The following is a 21,582-nucleotide window of genomic DNA, read 5'->3' as shown; positions in this document are numbered from 1 at the left end:
TTTCCCTAATATTTATACACCTTTTAAATTTTGATACTTGATATTACTCTTTTGTCTATCCGTCGGGTAAACCCCGAGTACGCAAACTATGTATGTCTCACAGTTATGAGTCATTCCCACACCACTGAACCATCCCTTACAGGATAATTTTAATTTTTATTTTTATTTTTGTGAGCAATTTAGGTTTAAAACTAAAGATTTCTTGATACTTTGTTAAGCTTATGTTGCTTTATTTTTGTAGGAATAAAAAGATAGAATCTATTTTTGAAACAAAAACCTCATTAGCTTTAAGACCTTTGATTCCTTTTCTTTAGTTAAACTAAATTACTAAATATATATATATATATATATATACACACATAATTTTAAATTAAAAATATGAAAACATATAATATACATGCAATTTAACATAAAATAATATTTTTTATTTTCTTGACATGCTTCTGCACATTACATACATATTTTTATATCATAGCCAACTGTTTTTATATCTTTTAAATATTTAATTTCTACTTTTACTTCAAAATAATTTTATACAATATTTATCATTAATTCAATAGGACATTATTTTTGCCTGAGATTAAAAAAAAAACAAATAAATAAAAAATTAGCAATACATAATATAGAGATAAATAATACAAATATAAATATAAATAAGATATTATTATATTAATATGCATAAATATAACACATAAACTAAAAGTATGCAATATAGAGACAGACACCACATGATAAAGGACAAACAACACATTATATAAAAACAGACAATATATCCTATAAAAATATACAACATATGTTAACATAATACTAATATAAAGCACAATATAGGAACATTACAATATTTGACTATTTTTATGTCTTAATTGAAAAAGTTAAAATAATGTTGATTTGCTCGTTCAATATTTTAATAATTTTGTAATTCAAAATATTATATTTTCTCTAAAGCTCACAAAAAATAAGGATATTTCAAAAATTCAGTATGAAAAATCGTATTTGAGCTTAAAAATGGGTTCGAAAATTTTTCGGACTGTACCTAACCCAGTACGATTAGAAACCGCGCCATGACTCGGACCTTTTTTTGTAGTTATTTATATTTATAATTTATACCTTTATCATTTTTATTATTTATTATTTATGGACCTTTTTTTTACAATTTTTATCTGTATTTTATCTTTCAATTTACACTAAATTTCAACTCACTTATGATTTTGTTAATTATAGCTATATTGATGTTATTTTGATTGAAAATATATTACTATTTTTATTATTAACATTTTAAATTTTCGTAAACTTAATATTTAATATCTTAATTTATAATTATATTTTATTATATAACCTATAAATAAAATAATCAATATGCAAATATATTTTATAAAATAAAACAGTTGGCTCCGAACCCAGTAGATTCAAAATAGGGCAAATTTTAGGGTAGGGTTGAGCCGGATCGGACGGGTTCTGGGCCGTTAATTTTCTGGTAGGGCAAGTTATGGGGTTTGCAAAATTCATCTTAAATGCACCTAGGTGTCATTCCTAAATAGTACTTCGTCCGTCTCAATTTAAATTATTCGTTTTATCATTTTTTTATCTTATTTTAAAATATTTTTTTCTATTTTTTTACAAAAAAATAATTATATACTAATACTAAAATATCCATAACTTTCAATTACTTTATATATAGAATTAAAGAGCAAAAAATATCAAAATTTCTTACATATTTTTACTAATTAATAAAATACTGTTATTTTTTAATTTATTATAAAATTCCAAAAGATCATTTGATAAAGAACGAAGGGAGTATCAAAATCAAAATATGCTTTTGCTTCCGCACTTGCGGGCTGATCCTACATGGATAATTTTAGGATATGCTTCTTTGGGTTTAATTGAGAAGATGTAATTTAGATTTGTATTTAAATAATGGTTGGTGAGATATGTTGTGATATTAAAATATATATATATATATATATATATTTAGAGTTTAAATAGTAAAATTTGAGAAAATTTGAATAAAAAAAAAACACATACCCTTATCGTGTGTTTGTTTTGTATAATATTTTGAAGAGATATACTCTCTCGGTCTCATATCTATTTATTTTTTTCACGGAGTTTTAGAAATATTAGTATTATATTGGGATAAAATATAAATAAAGGTAAAAAGACTAAATTAATCTTATTAGTATTGTATGATATAAATGTAATGATATTTGTGTAATATATTTAAATTGGAAGGATATTTGTAATATTAGGTAGATAGTACAATTACTAAAAAAATAAAATGGATACTTTTGTTACGAGACATAACAAAATGAAAAAATTGATAAATTGTAAGGGACTGAAAAAGTATATATATTTATGTAAAGTATAGAAAATTATGTGGAAAATATAAAAATAATAAACATGTGTAATATATTAATTCTTTTGAGAAAATATGTGAGATTTTTTACAAAAAAAAATAATAACAAAATTTTGAATTTCAATAGTTAGTTTGATGTTATTTAAATAGACATTGATGTGATATTTTGAATGTAAATTTAATTTTTAGAATATAAAATAAAATAATAAACATTTTATTTAATATTTTTTTAATAAAATAAAATAAAAATAAAATTTTCACTTTTTGTATTTCAGTTTTCTTTATTATTATTATTTTTTCTTTTTAACTCCCCATCATTCATTCTTGTTTTTTAAAGTACAATTTGGAAGTGTTTTTTATTTTTTTATTTTTTTTATCAATTTAATTTTTTTAAAAAAATTTAATATTTGAATTTTGTATTTTAAAATCACAAAATATTTTATCAAATATTATTTTAATACAAAAACACAAACTAGTTTTCTTCAAACTTGGTGTGTTTAATTATGCAGTTTTAGATTTTAACTTTAAATAGTAAATTTTTAAATTAAATTGATATGATATAAATAATATAATCTTTTGAATGTAAAATTAAATTTTAATTTAATGGTATAATAAAAAAAATTTAAATATTTAATTTAATATTTAAAAAAAATTAAAATAGTAAAATTAAAAATAAACCTAAACAAATTAAACCCTAGCCTGTAGTAGCTCACACACCTGGATGCCCTTATTTTGTGAAATTGTATGAAAAAATATTTTTCATATGAAATATAAAAAAACTGTGTAGATAATTTACAAATAGTAAAATTAAAAATAAACCAAACAAATTAAATCCTAAATCATTACTATCTTTTCTTTTTCTTTTTTATTTTTTCAAAATTTTCCAAAATTTTATACCGTATATTATTGTAACTATTATAAATTAAATTTAATAATTCATTTCTCCTTTAACAAATTATTTTTTTTTTCCATTTTATTACATTCCATAACATTATAAATATAATTTCAATTTATAATATATTATAAAAATATTATTACATTTATATCCTACAATATTAATAAAATCAATTTAATCTTTTTAACTTTAAAATTTCGTGCAAAAAAACAAATAAATAGATAAATACTGAACGGATGGAGTAATCAACAGAAAATTTGGCATCTTTTATTTCTATATGTATTTCTTATAATTCTGAATGCAATTTATAAAAGTATTCTAAAAAATGAAAAAAAAAAAAAACTATTATTACTGCCTACTAATTTCTCCATTCTATTTACTATATTTATTTAACTCTGTTCGTCTAATTTATTTTATCATTTTTTTTAAAAACAATTATACATTTTTATTTTATTTTTAATTTATAATTTTTTAAATTTTAATTAAAATTTTATTATATAATAATTATTTTTGTTAATATATTTTTAATTATTTATTAATTATATATCTCCTAAATTACAGCAAAAACGGACATAGAAAAGTGAAAGTATTAGTATACATTGGAGGGTGTGCTCTTTTGGCAAATTTGTAAGAAATGTTACTGTACAATAAAATTTAATGCCAAATATAGTTTAAACCTAGTCTATATAAGATAGGTCCTTGACAGCCTATTAAAGTCATGTCTAAATAACCTGTCAGAAGATTTTGACTAATGTAAGGCTTTGTTTAGATAAAAAATTTTTGAAATTTTTGAAAATTTAAAAGTTAAAAAAAAAAAAAAAAAAAAAGGGTTAATACTTCGTTCATTCCATAATAAGATATCTATTTGAATTTTGCGTTATTATATTTAATATTAAAAATATCTATTATATTTGCATAATTTTTTTACAAATATTATTATATTTGCATAATTTTTTTACAAATATCATTATATTAGTATTATAAGATACTTATAGAAATAATTTTGTCGTTTTTTTTTTATTTGTAATATATTTTGATATAATTATTATTATTCAAAGATCAAAACACAAAAAATAAATGAATATTTTGTTACGAGACAGAGAGTATTTGATTTGATGTTTTATAAAAAAAAATATATATTTGATGTGATAATTTTTGAAAAATTTATAGCGCTAAATGAGTGAAAGAATTTTGTATAAACAAAGCCACTTCACCTGCAAAATCCTTCACAGTCCAGGAAAAAGAGGAAAGAAAAGATGAATGGTGAGGGTGGATGGAGGAGGTTAGATCATGTGTACTTTTTTAAAACTAATAATAAAAAATTTTATTTTTAATTATAATTCATAATTTTTTATAATATTTCAATTTTAATTAATTCAAATTATCATATTGATATATTAAATTTTTTATAAAATAATAATTTTTTGACATAATTATTATAAATTTTCAAACAATTTAAAAAATTTTACTTTAAAATTTTCAAAAATTTAAATTCAAAATTCAAATCTCCGAATAAAGATAACATCAGTGTGTTTAGTTGAATTTTTATATCAATATATATTTTAATAAAACATTACCCAAATTAAAGACTAAATTGCATAAAATTTATCGATAGTTTCACAAAATTGCGCAAAATTCTCCATATTTTCAAAATTGTGCAAAATTCTCCGTATTTTCAAAATTGCGTCAAACTCCCACTTGGTTTTATAAAATCTGTATCTAATCCCCTCGCCCATCCTTATTTATCAGTTTTTTACTTACACCGTCTCAAACTGGCCAATGAATTTCAAAGTACTTATTTTTAAAATCCTAAACTTATAAATATATTCATTTATAGTTTTAAAGACGGTAAAAAGAACTTTTAAAATCAATAAAAATAACTATTTTTAAATATATTTAATGTTTTTTGATATTAAATAATAAAAATAATGACTATATTTATAATTTTAAGGATTTAAAAATAAATATTATAAAACTTATTCGCATTTTGAACAGGTACAAATCAAACAACGTTAAATAAAAAAAACCGAAGAAGTTAAATGTAATTTTAAAAACATATAAAATTTAGTGCAATATCGTAAAACCACGAATGGGTTACTTTTAAATCCAATTGAAACCATAATGAAACAAATTTTATTGTTTTAAATCAAAATATTATTTAAAAGAAAAATATGTTTAAGAATATGAATATATATGTATATATATATATATGCATGTATTTTTTAAGGAATGAGTGGAATTACTGTATTGCTGCTTTACATGCTTCAAATTTCCATAGGCACAGAAGAGAGAGATGAGAATCTTTGACTAGCCAGAAATTAAGTTGTGAATAAGACAGCACAATGGTTCATCTGTGTCCCAAATCACAGAGAGAGAAGAGAATCTTTGACTAGCCAGAAATTAAGTTGTGAATAAGACAACACAATGGTTCATCTGTGTCGTCTTGATTTCGGACACAACAATGGCACCTCAAAGCTTTTTCCAGATCAACAAGACAAAGATACTTACATATGTACATATATATATGCTAAGCCTGCATGCATCTCCTTGAACCTCACTAGATCTCTCTCATCGATCCATATCTTAATCTCACACACTAAGCTAACTAACAAGTTTTGAGACACTACTTCATTCATCTGTACATCATTTTTCTCATTTGCCCAAATTTCATCAATATCGAATTTAATTTAGTGGAGCTCATCTCATGACATCAATTCAGAGTTGAGAGTCGACAGAGGTTCGTCGTTCATGGAATGGAAAAAGCATATTCATTCACATCGGGATTGGGTGGCATCGGGAAAAAATTTTGGTAATGTTCTCTTTAATCTATTTTTATTTTGAAGAATATGAGTTTAAAAAATCTTATTTTAGATTCATTTCTAGCCTTTTTAATAAATTTCGGCTTTTTTCTTATGGATTAGGTTTGTTATACATCCTCAATTTGTATTTTCTTCTGAATTATTGTTTTGTACGTAATAGGTACTTGTAATAGATTTATAGGAGAGTTAGGACTAAAATTTTTGTCAGTTTAATTTAGTTGCAATTCAGTCCTAGTATAAATTAATTGGATTGCAGACCCTACTTTATTGAACAGAAATGTTATAACTTTTTTTTTTTTTTTTGTATTTTCCATTCAAGCTCGGTTGTATATGCAACGTATACTTAAGATTGTTTAATAAATACTTTCAATTTTATAATATATACATATATATTACCTCTCGCTCTATCCCTATTATACGATTAAATACTTCCATTTAAATACCGCATACTTTATTTTGTGATTTTTTTTTAAAAAAACAGAAAGAAAACTTCACACGATTTAAGAATTGAAATTTCCCATAGTTTCCCTCACTCTTCGTCTGAGCTTTAGTTCTTCAAGCAAATATGCGCTCGCGAACTTCTCGGCAATCAAGCAGTAATGCATTCGTTCATCAAAATGGTGAGAAAAAAAAACCAACTCACAGCGATCCCCTAAGTCGAGTTCAAAGAAATAAGTGTCTGGTCAAAGCCCTTTTCGATTTTTGATTTTGTTGACAATCGAATTTTATACCATATTTTATTCGATTGTTTGGGGTAGAAGCCTTGATTCCGTATTTGTATGTCTCGGTTTGTATTTGTATGTCTCGGTTTGGTGATGAGGAGCCCTAGGTGTTCGGTGTTGTGTTTGTTCAACGGGTTTGAAATTGTTCGAATTTTTGGTCAGGAAACCCGGTTAGGTGTTCTATTTTGACACCAATTTTGGGTAATTTTATCTGTTTTATCTTTAATTTTGTTAATTTTGGAGATGTATATTTTGTTTAGTTACTCGAAGTTGCATATTTTAGTTTTTTTGTTTGATTGTTCGGTAATTAGTCATATTTGTGGGTTGACAAATGCGGTATTATTAGGTATCAGGAGTTTCATTTGTTTGATCTAATTTTTTAAGTAATATAACTGTAGGGGACAATTGTATACTCGGAATGTGCTTTTACGTACTCCTGATAAATTGTGATAAACTTTTAATTAAATTGGAGATTTGGATAATATAGACTGATGATATTTATTTAAAAACCGAGTACAAATCAGTAATCAGCAGCTTTGCATTACCCTTTTTTCACAACGAGGTAGAGAAACTCAAGTGACACATGTTGGACGAACACATAAAAGCCATCAAAATGACTCCGTTCGGGCATTTTTTGGACTGTCCGAAGATGAAGTTTCTGTGGCACAGCCTTGTTGCCCTCGTTAATAATTTTAATTCGGAGTCTACGTAGTTCAAGATCAGAACTGACATTGAGCTGCCGTTTGAAGCTGAGGAATATTTTGTAGGCTTGGGACTACATGCGAAAGGAATTTACGTGACGGACAACACATCAGTCGAAAGTGAATGGTTTGTTCGGATTTTTGGGGGCAAGCTGCGTTCTGTAACCCGTGGCGAGGTGTTGCTGAAGCTGCGTAAGGCTCTATTGCAAGGGCTGAAGCCTTTATCAGTTGCGGATGTTGCCCGTCTCTTTATTTTTCTTGTTTTTGCAAATATTTTATTTTGTGTTGCGAATTATTCTGTACTTTTTTTTTGGTTATCGTATGTGGATGACTTGACTGCGATTGGTGACTATGCATGGGGACTGCAAGTCAACCAATATCTCTTGAAGTCTATAAACGACTTCAATTCCGGAAAGAAATATTTAAAACAGGCTGCACAGTCGGTTTGTTGGTAAGCAATGTAATATCGGTTTTGTTAATTTTGTCTACTTATTTTTGTATATTGCACAATATGTCTGTTACTATTATTGTTGGAAGTAATGAGATTATTATTATGTGCAGGCTTGGTTAAACGAAAGAGTCCCAACCTTGGACAAGGCAAGGTGCCTACCGAAGGTACCGCGGTTCTTTCGGTGGCTGAACAGCCTTGGTCTGATTTTCAGGGTTCATGCAGTGACTGAATTATCATCTCTGAAACGGTCATATATTCAGGACTTTTATCGGATAGGCACCGAAGAGAAGTTTGTTCGTGCAATCTGCCATGCTTCGGAGGTAAGTGCATTATTCAATGTTGTTACCATTGTAAATTGATAAAATAATTTCTTATATGACATTATTAACATGTGTTGCAGGAAGCAGCTCAACAAATTGCGGTATTGAAAGTGGAGCTACGGAAAAAAGACGCTACAATTGCGAAACTACTCGTAAATTGCAAAGAGCTAGATCTGGTGTTGTCGAGGAGGACAGTGAAGCTGAGTGCGAGGATGAGAGTAATGGCGACGAGGAGGGTGACGCAGAGTATGGGGATGAGACAACAAACCGGATGGATGTGGAGACAGAGAAGAAACATTTTGCAGGAGGATGAGGAAAATCAGACAAAAGAGGACTCGGAGGAAGAGAAGCATGGTGAAGAGGAAAAAAAGTAGGCCGGTGAGGAGGAGAAGGTGAAGAAGAGGAGAAACAAACTAAGGAGGAGAAGAGTCAAGCTGAGGAGGACCTCAACGAGGCAGTGGAAGAGCGAGTCAATACCGAACGACGAAACAAAAACAAAATGGACACCTTTTTGGGCCAAATTGATGCGATAAACGAGTCGGATGATAAAGGATTGGTAGCCTGCAAGAGTTTAACCAACTGATGACCATTGTACCGTATATTGCGCCGCCAGATGTCAAGGTAAGTTAATTAATATAGTAAGGTTGTGTTTGTTTGGGGGTTTGGATTTTGAGTTGGAATTTGAATAGTAGAAATTTTGAATTTGAATAGTTGTATGATGTGATATAAATAGATTTTGATGTGATGTTTTAAATGTAAAATTGATTTTTAGTATAATATAAAAAATAAAAATTAGGTGTTTGATTTGATATTTTTGGGAAAAAAAATTGAATGAATAGTGTAAATCCAATTCAATCTCCCAAACAAACACACCCTAAGTATATGTTGTAGGTCGTAGTTGTCTATATGTTGAATGATTGTTTGTTCGGTTGAAATCGTAGCAGGCCGATAAGTCCGGCAGTGAGACTTGTAGTAGGACCGCAAATTCATCGATCGTATGTGTTGTAATGGCACGTAAGGATCGGAAGAGAAAAAAAAAAAGCCAAAATTTGTGACATCAGTATCAACACCGCAAATTAAGAAAGCCAGAAAATCTAGGAGGGCTAAAGGAAAGTCAGTGGCCAACGTCAATAATGAGCATGTACGTAGTTTGATAAGAATATCAGTTGTCCGATTTAAAATATTTCGGATAGATTCTTAAATATCCTGGGTATTTGAATGAGTATTTGTAAAATAAATACTTATTTTACTTTAACATAAAAGATTTCACACAATAAATAAAATATATACTATTTTTGTAAATTTTTACTAAAATACAATAATATATTATGCAATTTATCTTAGCATATTTCTATTAAAAAATTGTGATGATTGTATATAAAATGTATCAAGAAAATTGACATTTATAATTGTTGAGTAAACAATGGCAACGTGTTATTCGTGTATATTAAGAATTTAAGATTATAAATCTAAATAAAAACCACCGCTAAATAATAATAATAATAATAAAACAAAAAAATAATTCATGAATTTAAGCAACTATATATGTATTTGTTTGATATAAATAGGTGTAGACGTGTATGATATATTAAACTTAATTTTTATTTTAATATAAAAAAATATTTAATTTGTATATTGGAAGATATATGAATATTTTTAATATAATTAATCAATTAATTGTATGAAGTGACGTGCTTTTTTACTGTATTATTGTTGCTCCTTCGTTTACCCGTGTGGTGAGCAAAAATATTTTAAATATTACGAAAGTGATAAATAACTAATAATATATTAGTAAAAATAATTAAGAATATATTAGGAAAAATAATTGCCGTATAATAAAAATATGTTTAAATTATCATAAAGATAATTAATCAGTCTAATTAAAATCAAAAAAATTTATAAATTTAAAAATTTAAAATGATAGAATAAATGAGATAAAAGAGAAATAAAAAGCTCGGACGGAAGAAGTATATGCTAAGGAGGCATAAAAAGATCGTTTGAATAAGCTTTAGAATAATACAAAATGTTTTCTTTTATAATGTCAAACTTAAATCAATACTTACAATTTTCAATAAAAATATAAAAATAGATATTTGATTTGATATTTTTTTGGGAGAAAAAAATAGGATGAATTAGAGTATTTAAAATTCAATCCCCCGCCCAAGATTTTCAGAAACTCAGCTCTGTTTCTCTATCTCAAAGACTAAACAGTGAGTTTTTCAAGAATCCAGGATAATGTTCTTGAGATCCCAAATCACTCAGACACTCTCTTCCAAGTCATGCCAGAAATGAAAGAATTAAAAACCAGATTGTAGTTACAACCTAGCCAGATGATGTATATTATAAGTAACATATATGGTCATTTCACTTAAAACTCGCGAAACTAGTTTCGACTAGATTATGTAAGAGTTGGCCTACCATAGTCGCCATTCTAGTCCTCGAAAAGATAACATTGGAACCGAAACAAAAACCATCAAAACATAAATATAATGAAATCTTATATTACTTATCTGTTACCCATACTTATAATCTTAGAGCTCAAATCTAACTTAATCATGATTATGAAGCTATCAAAAGGAGCACAAATTGGTGAATACAACCTGTAATTGTGATATAAGCAGGTCCTCACATTTTATTTAATCAATGTTTGAAAAATGGGAGCATTTCTATATAAGCAGAGTTCATATAAATATATATATATATATATAGCAACGGGGGATGCGTACCAGGATGAGAGCGGAGATATTCTACAAATTGTGAGATTCGAATAGTATGCAACTGTGAGACTGCATGTCATAAGTAGCTTGCCCAGCCTCCAAAGGAACGCCGTCTGCAGAGAAGAAACCGGGATAAGGAAGTGCTGTATCCACCAGACGAACCCAAGTGCCTGTAACAAGAGGTGGGAGAATAACTTTCTCCGGATTATCACTGCTGTTGAAGGCGAAAAATAGGTCACCGCCAGCATCCAGAGAACCAGGTATCAGCTGGCTTGATTCTGTTTGAACCTTTAAGTTCATCGCAAGAAATTTGCAAGACGGGTCATCCCAACCTGGCGGGGACTGGTCAGGCCCTTGCCATTCGATATTATCTTCCTTGAGAAAGTTTTGGTTTTGGAGAAGATCGCTTCGTCTTATTTTCAGTGAACTCAGAAATGAAATAAATTGTGTGACTTGAATGCCGAAGCCTGAAGACAATGCATTCCAGTCCAAAGGTTTCCGATCGGTGTAATCTGGAGAACCTGCACAGGATTGGCCACACTCATCTCCCATGTTGAGGACAGGCACGCCCAAAGAGACGAACAAGATGAAGAGGAAATTGCGAATCTGTTTAAGCCGCGTCTCCAGAACAATGGTTTTGTTTGTAGCGCCTTCTTCCCCACAATTCCAGCTTAGTTCTGATTCAAGATTACTGCTGCTGAAACTGACCAAGTCGACGAGAGTAAGTCCAGAGTTTCTTGTAATATAATTTAAGGAGAAAGCAGGTCCTCGGCCATGCAAGAATTTATCTCCGCTTCCACAAAGCCGTGTTGCAAGGTTGCTTATAGGGCCTTGGCCCCTCAAAAAGTTTCTTACATCGAAACAGAATTTTTCGTTCATCTCCCCCCATCTGTTCCAGTGAGGGAACATGATTTCCTTCACATCCATATTGTGTGGGTCTGATGAATCTGCTATGATCTTGACTTTGGAAAGGATTGGATCAAAGGCAATGGCTTCAACCAACGGAGGGCGAGAAAGAAGCTCTCCATGATAACCTTTCATGAGAAAAGAGGCATCGACGAAACAGAACCCATCTATGTGATATTCAACCACCCAATGGCGGAGACTCTCTAAGATAATCTGTTGGACAATCGGATAGTTACAGTTTAACATGTTTCTAGACTTAAAATCCTCTCCAGCTTTGACATGATAATAAGAAGGATTATCGATTTCTCTGAGTGCTGCATCCTCCGCAGTACGAGCGAAGACTACTTCCAAGAAAACCTCTATTCCATTTGCATGCGACTTCTTCACCATCTCTTTCATGGAATTAGAAATGGCTTTTGAGTCTCCAGAAAGCCCATAGGAGTTAGCAGGAGAGAAGAAATGCCACGGGAAATAGGGTCCCTTTTGCTTATCGAAAGGGAAAACTGGCTCCAATAAGATGGCATTGACGCCAAGATCTTTGAAATGCTGCAATTTCTCAGAAACCCCATAGAAACTTCCACCCACACCACTGAGTAACTTGCTGGACTTATCTTTTGTAAAACGTGCGACATTCAATCGATAGACAATCAGTTTCTCCATTGGAATGGTAGGACGATCTTCTCCACTCCAATCAAATGTAGGCTCCTTGCACAATTGTCCAAGGCATTTTCTAGGTAACCCCAAACCGAAGTCTTCAAGAACCTTAGCATAAGGATCCAACAAAACATGACGCATTTTACTTTCAGATTCAGTCCTGCACCGATAACCATAGCTTGCGAAGGTAGAACAATCTAATGAAGCATGCCAAATATCGCCTGTCTTATTGACATGGGGATCCAGATCGAGCTCCAAAGCAGGTTTCTCTCCCTTTCTATCTGTATAGAGACAAAGAACAACATTTTCCGCACTCCGTGACAATAAGGAAAAATTTGTGTACCCATCATCTGAAAAAGAAAGCCCCAATGGGAAAGGACGCCCAGAGAAAAAACCTACTGGCACAACGAAGTTTTCTTTCCTGTGGCTTCTGATAGTCGAACCCGAATTGGGCTTCAGTAGCATGGAGACATAGAAAGGTGCTAAACTTGTCTCAAAATCTAACTCGATGGACAACCTGCCAACAGAATCTTTCACAAAAGGAGTTTCTACAGTATTATACTTGCTATCAGCTCTTGGTGGTTGGAAATCCAGTGGCAAAAAATTGGTTGAATCACCCCTAAATATACTCCATAGCATAATTAGCTCCGCCTGTTCTTTGAAATTCTTGGAGGGCTCAACTTCAACCCGAAATACATATTTGTTGTTCTTCTTAATGATAAGTACTTTCAATTGGCCACCAATCTCCATCCAAAATCGATAAGTTGCCACATTTTCTGAGGTTTTAACAACAGAAAGGTCTGGAGTGGCCAATGCTTTCAGTGCATGGCTTTCTTCAGAGACCTTTCTCACACATTTCAAGGGATGCTCACGTACTGCTCGATGTGGAAAATCCAATTTCTGACAATCCTTTGCAACTCTGTTCCTATATTTGCCATAACTGGGAGACAACAATTTAACTGACTTAAAAGTACTGCAGTTAACGCAATGTGGTTGCATCACACATATGGCTGGAAGCATGACAATTTAGTCATAAAGACAGTATTTGATTGCAGAATCTTTGTCTTGACGGGCATATAGTAGTGAGTTGCAGTAATCTTCTGCAGAAAACAAGGATGTCAGATTGGGAGAAGGCAATGAAGTTATGCACTAGTGGGAAAGGCAATAAAAAAGCACATATAAAAGCAATGCAAACCTGCATTCTCGCTTGCAAACCAACATCCCCAGAAAATTCAAATTAATAATGAGCATATTGCAATATAGTAACTGTTCTACGAGTATAAGTAAAAAAATTACAAGAGAAGTTTCTAGTAGCAAGCTATGAGACTGGGTGGGCAACTTCTTCAAAACTAAATCACAAATTGATAAAACCCAATCCAATCCTCTCAAACTGTTTACTATAAGTAGTAATTAATTGGAGATTATCTGGGAAGGAAAAGAAATCTAAAGATATAGTTCACCCATTAGAGCCAAACTCAAAATTACAGTGTGAATAGATAGAACACCATGCTAAGTCATACTTAGATTCTTCAATGATCAGCAACAACTAGATTAAGATAAATCATACTAGAGATCTACTGCTTGCAGATTCAACAAATCAAAGAGTATTAACATATTTCACACGCACACAAAAAAATGAGTTACTTTACTCATAATCTGGAGCAGCACAGCTACTAAGGTGACTAACCCAAACCTCATTGTTGTCACTTTGCCTATGTCTCCACCATCGAAAACAAGAAAAAGAAGCATATTAGAGGTTTTGCAGCCAATGTCATCCACTCTCTGCTGATAGTTACATAAGTGAAACCACAAATAATAGATGAGCTTCCACTTTGCAGAACCACCTAAATTCCGAGTGGTACAAAACGTTGGATAAAGCAGAGGATAGGTGGTAATATCCTAATGAACAGATATCCTTGTAGATTTTCAAATAAAAATCTTCAAGCACGAAAACAAATCACTCTAAATACTATTTGACGTGCATAAATTTCATTAAGATCCACCAAACCCTGCGTGCTGTGTGTTGTTGGTGCTTTTTAACAACACACAGAGTGCAATAATCATATATGAATGTGAGAACTTTAAATCTTCCTATGATAACTCAGATTTCCGTGGAAATTTAGCCATCCTTGGAAGAAACCATAATCAATTCCTATCTGAAGTGCATCCTTAGGCAGAAACAAAACCAATTTGAAAATATGTAAATTACCATCCAAGGCAAATGTTTTCAGAGCAGAAAGTACCAGCAATTGATGGCTATTTACCACATTTATTAAACATCAATTGAAACTCATATGAATACAGCCAAAAAATAATAAAAAAAGTAGTCTTCGAATTAAATTAGATCATACGAGCAGCAAATTCATCCAATAATGCAGTCCTTCCGTCCAAATTCAGTGCACAAAACAGAACTCCTCTTTGGTCATATGAATCCTAAACCTAGGTGACTAAAACAAGATCAAAGAGCACATACAGTTAAGAAAAAGAACAGTTCTTCAATAAACTAGGATAGGAAAAATGAAGAAGGTACGACAACAAAAACGCGAATTCTCCCAACCAATGAGGACCGGATCACATTATGCTAGAACATCAGACAACTTACAATTTCGAAGTGAAGAGGCGAGTGAATTCCATAGACAAGAATCCCAACTGCGCAGTGATGAGTGAAGAAAGGTAGACGTACGTTACCGATAACGTCTCTGTCCAACCCTTTCCGCAATAAAAACCCGTAATCTATTTTTAGCAGCATCGGTCTGTGTAGAGTCTGCTCAGTATTTTGGAATTTGAATTTAAATTTGTATTTAAATAAATTATGATATTATTTTAGTCCCCCGTCCAAAAAAAATAAAATATATATTCATTTGTTTTTTTTATGTAATTTTAAAAATATTAATATTATATTGAGATATAGTATGAATAAAGTAAAAATAAAGATAATGGCATTTCTCTAATATATTATTTGTAATGTTAGGTAGGTAGTACAGCTACTTTAAAAAAATGAAATAGATAGGACGGACTAAAATAGAAAAATGAATACTTTGTTATTGGGACGGAGGGAGTATTATTTTTATATGAGTAGTGTTGTTGATATTTTAAATATTTTTAGCATTACATATCATTTGTAAAAGAATAAAATTATATATAATATAAATAAATAAATAAAATTTATTTATAATTAATTTAAAACTAATTTTATTAAAAATAAGAAATTTTAAATATACATAAAAATATTTATTTATTGAGGAGAGAAATAAAAATAAAAAAGTTTTGAGTGGTCCTTTAGAAATTAAATTAAATTGATTTATATTTGTTAAATATGTTTAAAATGAATAAATTTACTGAAAATAAAAAAAGGACGGAAGGGAGTATATTTTTAAATATATATTTCTTTATCTCATAGTCTCCATTCACTTTTTTTTATTCTATGTTAGGATGGGATCATATTTATTTTTTCATTTTTTAAATTAATTTCTTTAATTTTAATCTAAAATTATTTTATTATACAATAATTATTTTTAATAAAATATATTAATTAATAAAATATGTTTCTTTATTAATCTTTTTAATGATATATCTTTATTTTTAATAAAATTAATTTATTAAAAATATTATTTAATAAATATAAATTAATTTAATAGAATTAGTAACTCATAACATATGTCACAAAATCTTTCTATGTTTAGTCCCGTAAAAAAATGACAAAGTGACGCAGAGATGAACTCGTAATTGTAAAATCGTAGATTCAAATCTAGATATGTCTTGTCTGTCATAAATGATTAGCTAGTGTAAAATTATATATAGTTAGATTGATGTGTATCTATAAAATGATGTTAGCATAATGTTATTGGGATATTGCCACACTTGCACATAAATTAGATAATGATGATAAAACTCCAAATCATAGAATTAACAAAGATCACACACACATCTGTATGGTTGGCATGCATTGACGATGTATATAGAATAGTTTGATTTTTTTGTATATCGACGAAGCTGAATAAATATATATTTATAAGATGTTCTCAATCACTGCACGGAACCAATGCTTGTGAAATGAAAGTATTGTTTCAAAAGTATTCATAATTATAATACATATTTATATATATTTGACTTTTTCATAACAAGGAATTAAAATAACTTCGAAAAATATTATTCATAATTTCAAATTACATGAAACACAACGATATAATCATAATCTATCCATCGCTACCAAGTTCTCCAATCCTCATTCCCCGTTTTAATATGATCTCAAGCATAGAAATGAACTACCATTTTTTATATTCACTAATTAATTTTCATAGAAACTTTCTTTGATTTCTATATAATCTGTTGTTGTTACTTTCTCCATTGAATTGTCACTCAAAAACCTTACAAGATCGAATTGGCATCCCAACATCAATATTTGACTTAGAATTTTTATGTGGTTGTTGAATTTTACATCTATGGCTAGTATAGTGAATCTTTGTGTCCCAAGAGAACATCAACTATTTTGTTCAATTGTTTAGACTTTGACGCACCTTTGAACAAAATTTGTTTCGGAAACTACTTGGCCATTACGGATCCCATGGATCACATATTACATATTATCTTTGAGTCCGAAAAGTAACTCAAGTGTTATGTAGTATCTAGTATGTGTGTATTTCAGTGTTATATTTATAGAGTCGTGATAGAATGAAGCCGCATATCTTCAAAAACCTTTCTTTTGAAGCCAAAATATATATGAAGGTTTTAGATTGCATTATCCCACTATCATGAACAAACTTGACACCTTCCAACAACTTCTGCTTAACTCTTTTACTTGATTAGTAAATATTGGTCTTGTCATCGATGTCATTTGCATTTGAAGATTGTTTTTCAATTACTCCAACACAACATAATATCCATCTTTCTTATTTCTAGCGAGTCCCATAAGTACTACGAAAGAAGAATGCCCACGAAAAAACTCAAGAATATCAATTTCTTTAATAGATGTCAACCAAATGCAACAAATATCTTAGTCAACCATGAGTGTAATAACATCGATAGCAAGACCAATGTCTACTTGTGAATAAAATAGTTTATGCAACAGTTGTTGGAATGCGTCAAGTTTATTCACTATAGGGGGATAATGCATTGAGACCTAAAACTTTCAAACACTTTACTTATGAAAGAAGAGTTTCCGAAGATATGCGACTCCAGACTATCACGACTCTATAAACATAATATTGAAATGCACATATTGCAGGTCGGGAGTAGATACTACACAACACCTGAGTTGCTTCTCGGACTAAAAAATAATACGTGTGCAATCGACATGTGGTCTGTGGGATACATAATGGCCTAGCTATTTCTAAAATACGTCATATTCAAAGGTGCATCAGAGACTAAGCAACTAAGCAAAATATTTGATATTCTTGGAACACAAAATTTCAGTATACCAGACATAGATATAAATATCAACAAACAACGTTAAAGTTTTCTCAAGTTAAATATTAATGTTGGGATGCTGAAAGGGAGGCTAGTTTTGATGGAGTTTGGATTCGATCCTGAGAGAATAACAACAGATCGTTCAATCATGAATGGTTTTATAAAAATTAATTAGTGAGTATAAAATAGAATACTTCGTCGAAACCACATATAGAAATTGGATAGCTGAGAGGAAAAATATCAAAGGCGATATTGAATTTGGTGGAAATTGTTAGATTATGATGTTGACATCATTGTGTTTATGTGTAATTTGTAATTATGAAGGATGTTTTTTTGAGTTGTATTAATTTGTTATAAAAAAAAAAATTAAAAACGTATATATTGTATTATAATTTCAGATAATTTTGAAGCAATAACTTCATTTTACGTTCATGGGCTCCATGAAGTAATTAAAATCTATAGTTTTTTTGGTTTCTTCTTTGCCAACCAATTATTACAGCTTTAGCTCAAGAGGGATGAGCATTCTGATTTCCTGTTTGGATTTTACCAAATTCGAATATATTAAATGATTTAGAATTATGTTGTACAAATTAGAAAACAACACAAAGTAGAGGCAAAGACAAGAAGTTTGTTCAAACAATTATGTGAACAAACAAGTAAAGATTTGGACAACATTTCATTTGTATGTTAGTTTATTCAAATATCAACCAATAAAGAAGATAGGGGAAGAAAATTTTATCAGAAATAATCTCGATCAAACCTAAATTAATTAGATTTGATCCCGATACAAATCAACATTATAGAAAGAGCATAACATTTGTGGCAAAGTGTGTGCTGAACCAAAAACACAGGCATAGTATCCATGTGTTTCTATTTGTGATCATAGCAGAGTGAAGGCAGTGAAGTTCAGCCGCCATATACCTAGGATGGAGATGATATGCTTAGTGCATAATTGATTTTCCTTAAAATTATAATCCCGATTTGATTGTTCTTACATAGATTTGTTGGATTAGTTATTATAAAAGTTGATCGGACTATTGAGTATGATTGAAACATGTAATAAATCACACACATAAATAATAGTTTTGCACTCATAGGAGTTGGGTGTTAGGTCGACACCTCTGGTGTATGTTAACTTTGGAGATAAAAGCTAAAAAGACATATACTAGTTGGTTGGATGTGGGAGCAATTGACGTATGATTTACATATTTGATAATGATCTATTATTATGATTTTGGGAACTACCTAAAGCGACGAAGATTTTGATACTAAACAAAAAGAGGTTGCCAAGTTTGTAGCTCAATGCCAAGAATTGTGTCGATGAAAGATAAGAGATAGATGAAATAATTGAATTAACAGCCCCTGAACTTATTGAAACATATGAAGAGGCTTGTAGCAATTACAAAAATTTGAAGAAAGAGAATAGAAAAATTGCTAGAGAACTAGAAGTGTTCAAAAGCAGACAAAAGAGTTAGAACAATGACTAAAAATTGCAAAGACAAATAAATGGAGTTAGAGAAAAATAATGAGGAACTGAAAAGGCATATGGAAGATTTGAAAAATAAAAGAAGCTTGAGCTAAGAACTAAAAGAAGAATTCCATCCCTTGACAAAGGAAAAACTATACGTAAATTTTATTTTCTTGAAAAACCATATGGAGATAGAACATGTTTGGATATCTAACACAAGAAAACTACAGGTATTCAAAAGATGATGATCTACTGAAGATCAAATTGAGAGGGATCTTGATTCTAAGATTGTTGTTAATAAGGAAGAGGCGAATAGAATGAAGAATCACGGTGATTACTCATGCTTACTCAGGCTAAAAAGAATAAAAGTCGCAATTAACTCAAGAATGAAGATTACACAACTTTGGCTGCCCAAACATCTCTTAAAAGAGTTTGGTGCATGTGTCAAGAGAACAGTCTGAAACTCCAAGCAAGGTGAAGAACAAGAATTCTCTTGAACGGAAAAGAAAAACAGTTCAGAAATGTGTTCAAACATATGAACGAACAGATAATATTTAACCTTCTTCTACAGTATTTTATCGTAATCCTTGATGGATGATGGAGGTTTAGTGCTTAATCGAAGATTTCGGAATTGAAATAGAAGAATTTTGGGAGGTTTCGAAACTACCTGAAACTTACGGACGAGAGGAAGATGTGATGCCGGAGAACCTTCTGCTGCCGGCGGAAAACGACGATGGGAAGCCGGATCAATGTACTGCTCCTTCTCCTGCTTCTCTTCCTCATTCGGTGGGAGATTCTGAAATTGTGAATTTCACTTCTGTATAACTCAAAAAACATTAATACTGAAAACTATAATAATCAAAAGGCTTAAGGAAAAACCTATTCTGGAATTCAGCCGAGAGACAGACAAAATTTTCCAATCGACGGTTACTCCTCCGGCGACGGATCGATGGTGGTCTGCTCCAGCAACCAACAGCACCAGGCGCCTGGGCAGGGGCTCGTTCCGGCGATTCCAGGAGCAGCTTCCAAAGCACCAGGCAGCGGCTTATCCTCCCGACGAACAGCGGCGGCATCATCTTCCTGCTCCTGCGACTGGATCTCCTGTAGCTCCAAGCGGCGGTCATCCTCCAGGAGAGATCTCGACAGCAGCTCCGGCAGCCTGCTCCACGAACGGTTTTCTTCCTCCGTCCGGCGACGGACTCCGGCGGACAGTTCTTCCCGATCTTCTTTGTTCTTCTCTTTCCGGCGAAGCGAGTCTAAGCCTCAACGTCCACTGAACACTCTCACCGCCACCGGGGACGATTTCCACCCACCGTCTCCCTCGGCGGAACTGCTTTCTCCTCTCAGCCTCTCAAGTCTCAACTGCACAACTAACCTTCTAATCCTATTGCTCTCTATAACCTATAAGACAGACTCTACTCTCCAAACCGTCTGACAATAGCAATGGGTCGTGAAGTAGAATAGAATTGAGCGGCAAAAGGATCGGTTACGAATTTCGTTATTCTGTTGCATTTAAATTTTAGACTAAAATAATTTATTAAAACATTTAATAAAAAATTAAATATAGGGTATTTTCTGTATTAATAGAGAATTATTTTTCTAAAAAATAATACTTTCAAGCTGAACATACAAAATACTCTTTTATGATCCAAATTTATTTTTATAATTATTTTTAAATTATCATCTAAATATATTTTAGTTTTTTTTAATAAAAAAAATATTAATACAATTCGTGCCCGATTAAATAAACAGACAATTAGACAATAGAGAAAGTAGTAAAAAAGTGTAGTAGTATTATTTTTTTATAATCCTTCCATTCCTCTTGACATTTTTTTTATTTCATAAAATGACTCCGTTCTCTTAATAAAATTTACAAAATAAAAATATATTTAATAAATATAAATAACTTAATTAATTATATACGAAACTTTTCTATTTTCATATCTTTTTTCAAAAAATAAATATTTATATTTAAAATTCTATATTTATCTATATGAAATTATTTTTTCTATAAAATAATACTACATTTTTTAATTGTGATATTATTTTAAATAATATATATTTTAATTTATATTTCTTAAAAAAAAAAAAACTGAAAGGTGTGTTTGTTTGGAATTAGAATAGTAAAAAAATTTGAATTTGAATAGTTGTATGATATATATCGTATAAATAA

The 21,582-nt window shown here is 30.4% G+C and overlaps 3 protein-coding genes across 9 annotated transcripts; 1 reads left to right on the top strand and 2 right to left on the bottom strand.

The window, feature by feature from the left end:
- Positions 1-5,798: 5,798 nt before the first annotated feature.
- Positions 5,799-9,460, top strand: LOC127252351 (uncharacterized). Of its 3 annotated transcripts, none has more exons than XM_051276503.1 (4): positions 5,799-7,938; positions 8,049-8,102; positions 8,199-8,258; positions 8,339-9,460. In XM_051276503.1, exons 1-4 carry the CDS (start codon positions 7,843-7,845, stop codon positions 8,630-8,632), a joined length of 504 nt encoding a protein of 167 aa, XP_051132460.1. In that variant the 5' UTR covers positions 5,799-7,842; the 3' UTR covers positions 8,633-9,460. The 3 variants fall into 3 exon arrangements, with proteins under 3 accessions (XP_051132460.1, XP_051132459.1, XP_051132458.1); XM_051276502.1 differs by having other exon boundaries at positions 5,799-6,054; positions 7,554-7,938; positions 8,049-8,258; positions 8,339-9,458; XM_051276501.1 differs by having other exon boundaries at positions 8,049-8,258; positions 8,339-9,458.
- Positions 9,461-10,760: 1,300 nt separating this feature from the next.
- LOC127252639 (isoamylase 2, chloroplastic) lies at positions 10,761-15,279 on the bottom strand. 5 transcript variants are annotated; one of them, XM_051276908.1, is made up of 3 exons: positions 15,138-15,253; positions 14,887-14,982; positions 10,761-13,635 (listed from the first exon to the last, which is right to left on the bottom strand). In XM_051276908.1, exon 3 carries the CDS (start codon positions 13,553-13,555, stop codon positions 11,006-11,008), a length of 2,550 nt encoding a protein of 849 aa, XP_051132865.1. In that variant the 5' UTR covers positions 13,556-13,635; positions 14,887-14,982; positions 15,138-15,253; the 3' UTR covers positions 10,761-11,005. The 5 variants fall into 5 exon arrangements, with proteins under 5 accessions (XP_051132865.1, XP_051132864.1, XP_051132866.1 ...); XM_051276907.1 differs by lacking the exon at positions 14,887-14,982 and having other exon boundaries at positions 15,138-15,279; XM_051276909.1 differs by lacking the exon at positions 14,887-14,982 and having other exon boundaries at positions 10,761-13,632; positions 15,138-15,255.
- Positions 15,280-19,765: 4,486 nt separating this feature from the next.
- LOC127252649 (uncharacterized) lies at positions 19,766-20,765 on the bottom strand. The gene is made up of 2 exons (XM_051276924.1): positions 20,289-20,765; positions 19,766-20,205 (listed from the first exon to the last, which is right to left on the bottom strand). Exons 1-2 carry the CDS (start codon positions 20,531-20,533, stop codon positions 20,073-20,075), a joined length of 378 nt encoding a protein of 125 aa, XP_051132881.1. The 5' UTR covers positions 20,534-20,765; the 3' UTR covers positions 19,766-20,072.
- Between the last annotated feature and the right edge of the window lie 817 nt (positions 20,766-21,582).

This window comes from Andrographis paniculata, unplaced genomic scaffold (assembly GCF_009805555.1).
Source record: "Andrographis paniculata isolate CXL003 unplaced genomic scaffold, ASM980555v1 Contig46END, whole genome shotgun sequence".
In the NCBI taxonomy this organism is placed as follows: Eukaryota; Viridiplantae; Streptophyta; class Magnoliopsida; order Lamiales; family Acanthaceae; genus Andrographis; species Andrographis paniculata.
Note: the sequence above shows the minus strand (reverse complement) of the source record. Positions and strands in the feature narration are given on the sequence as shown.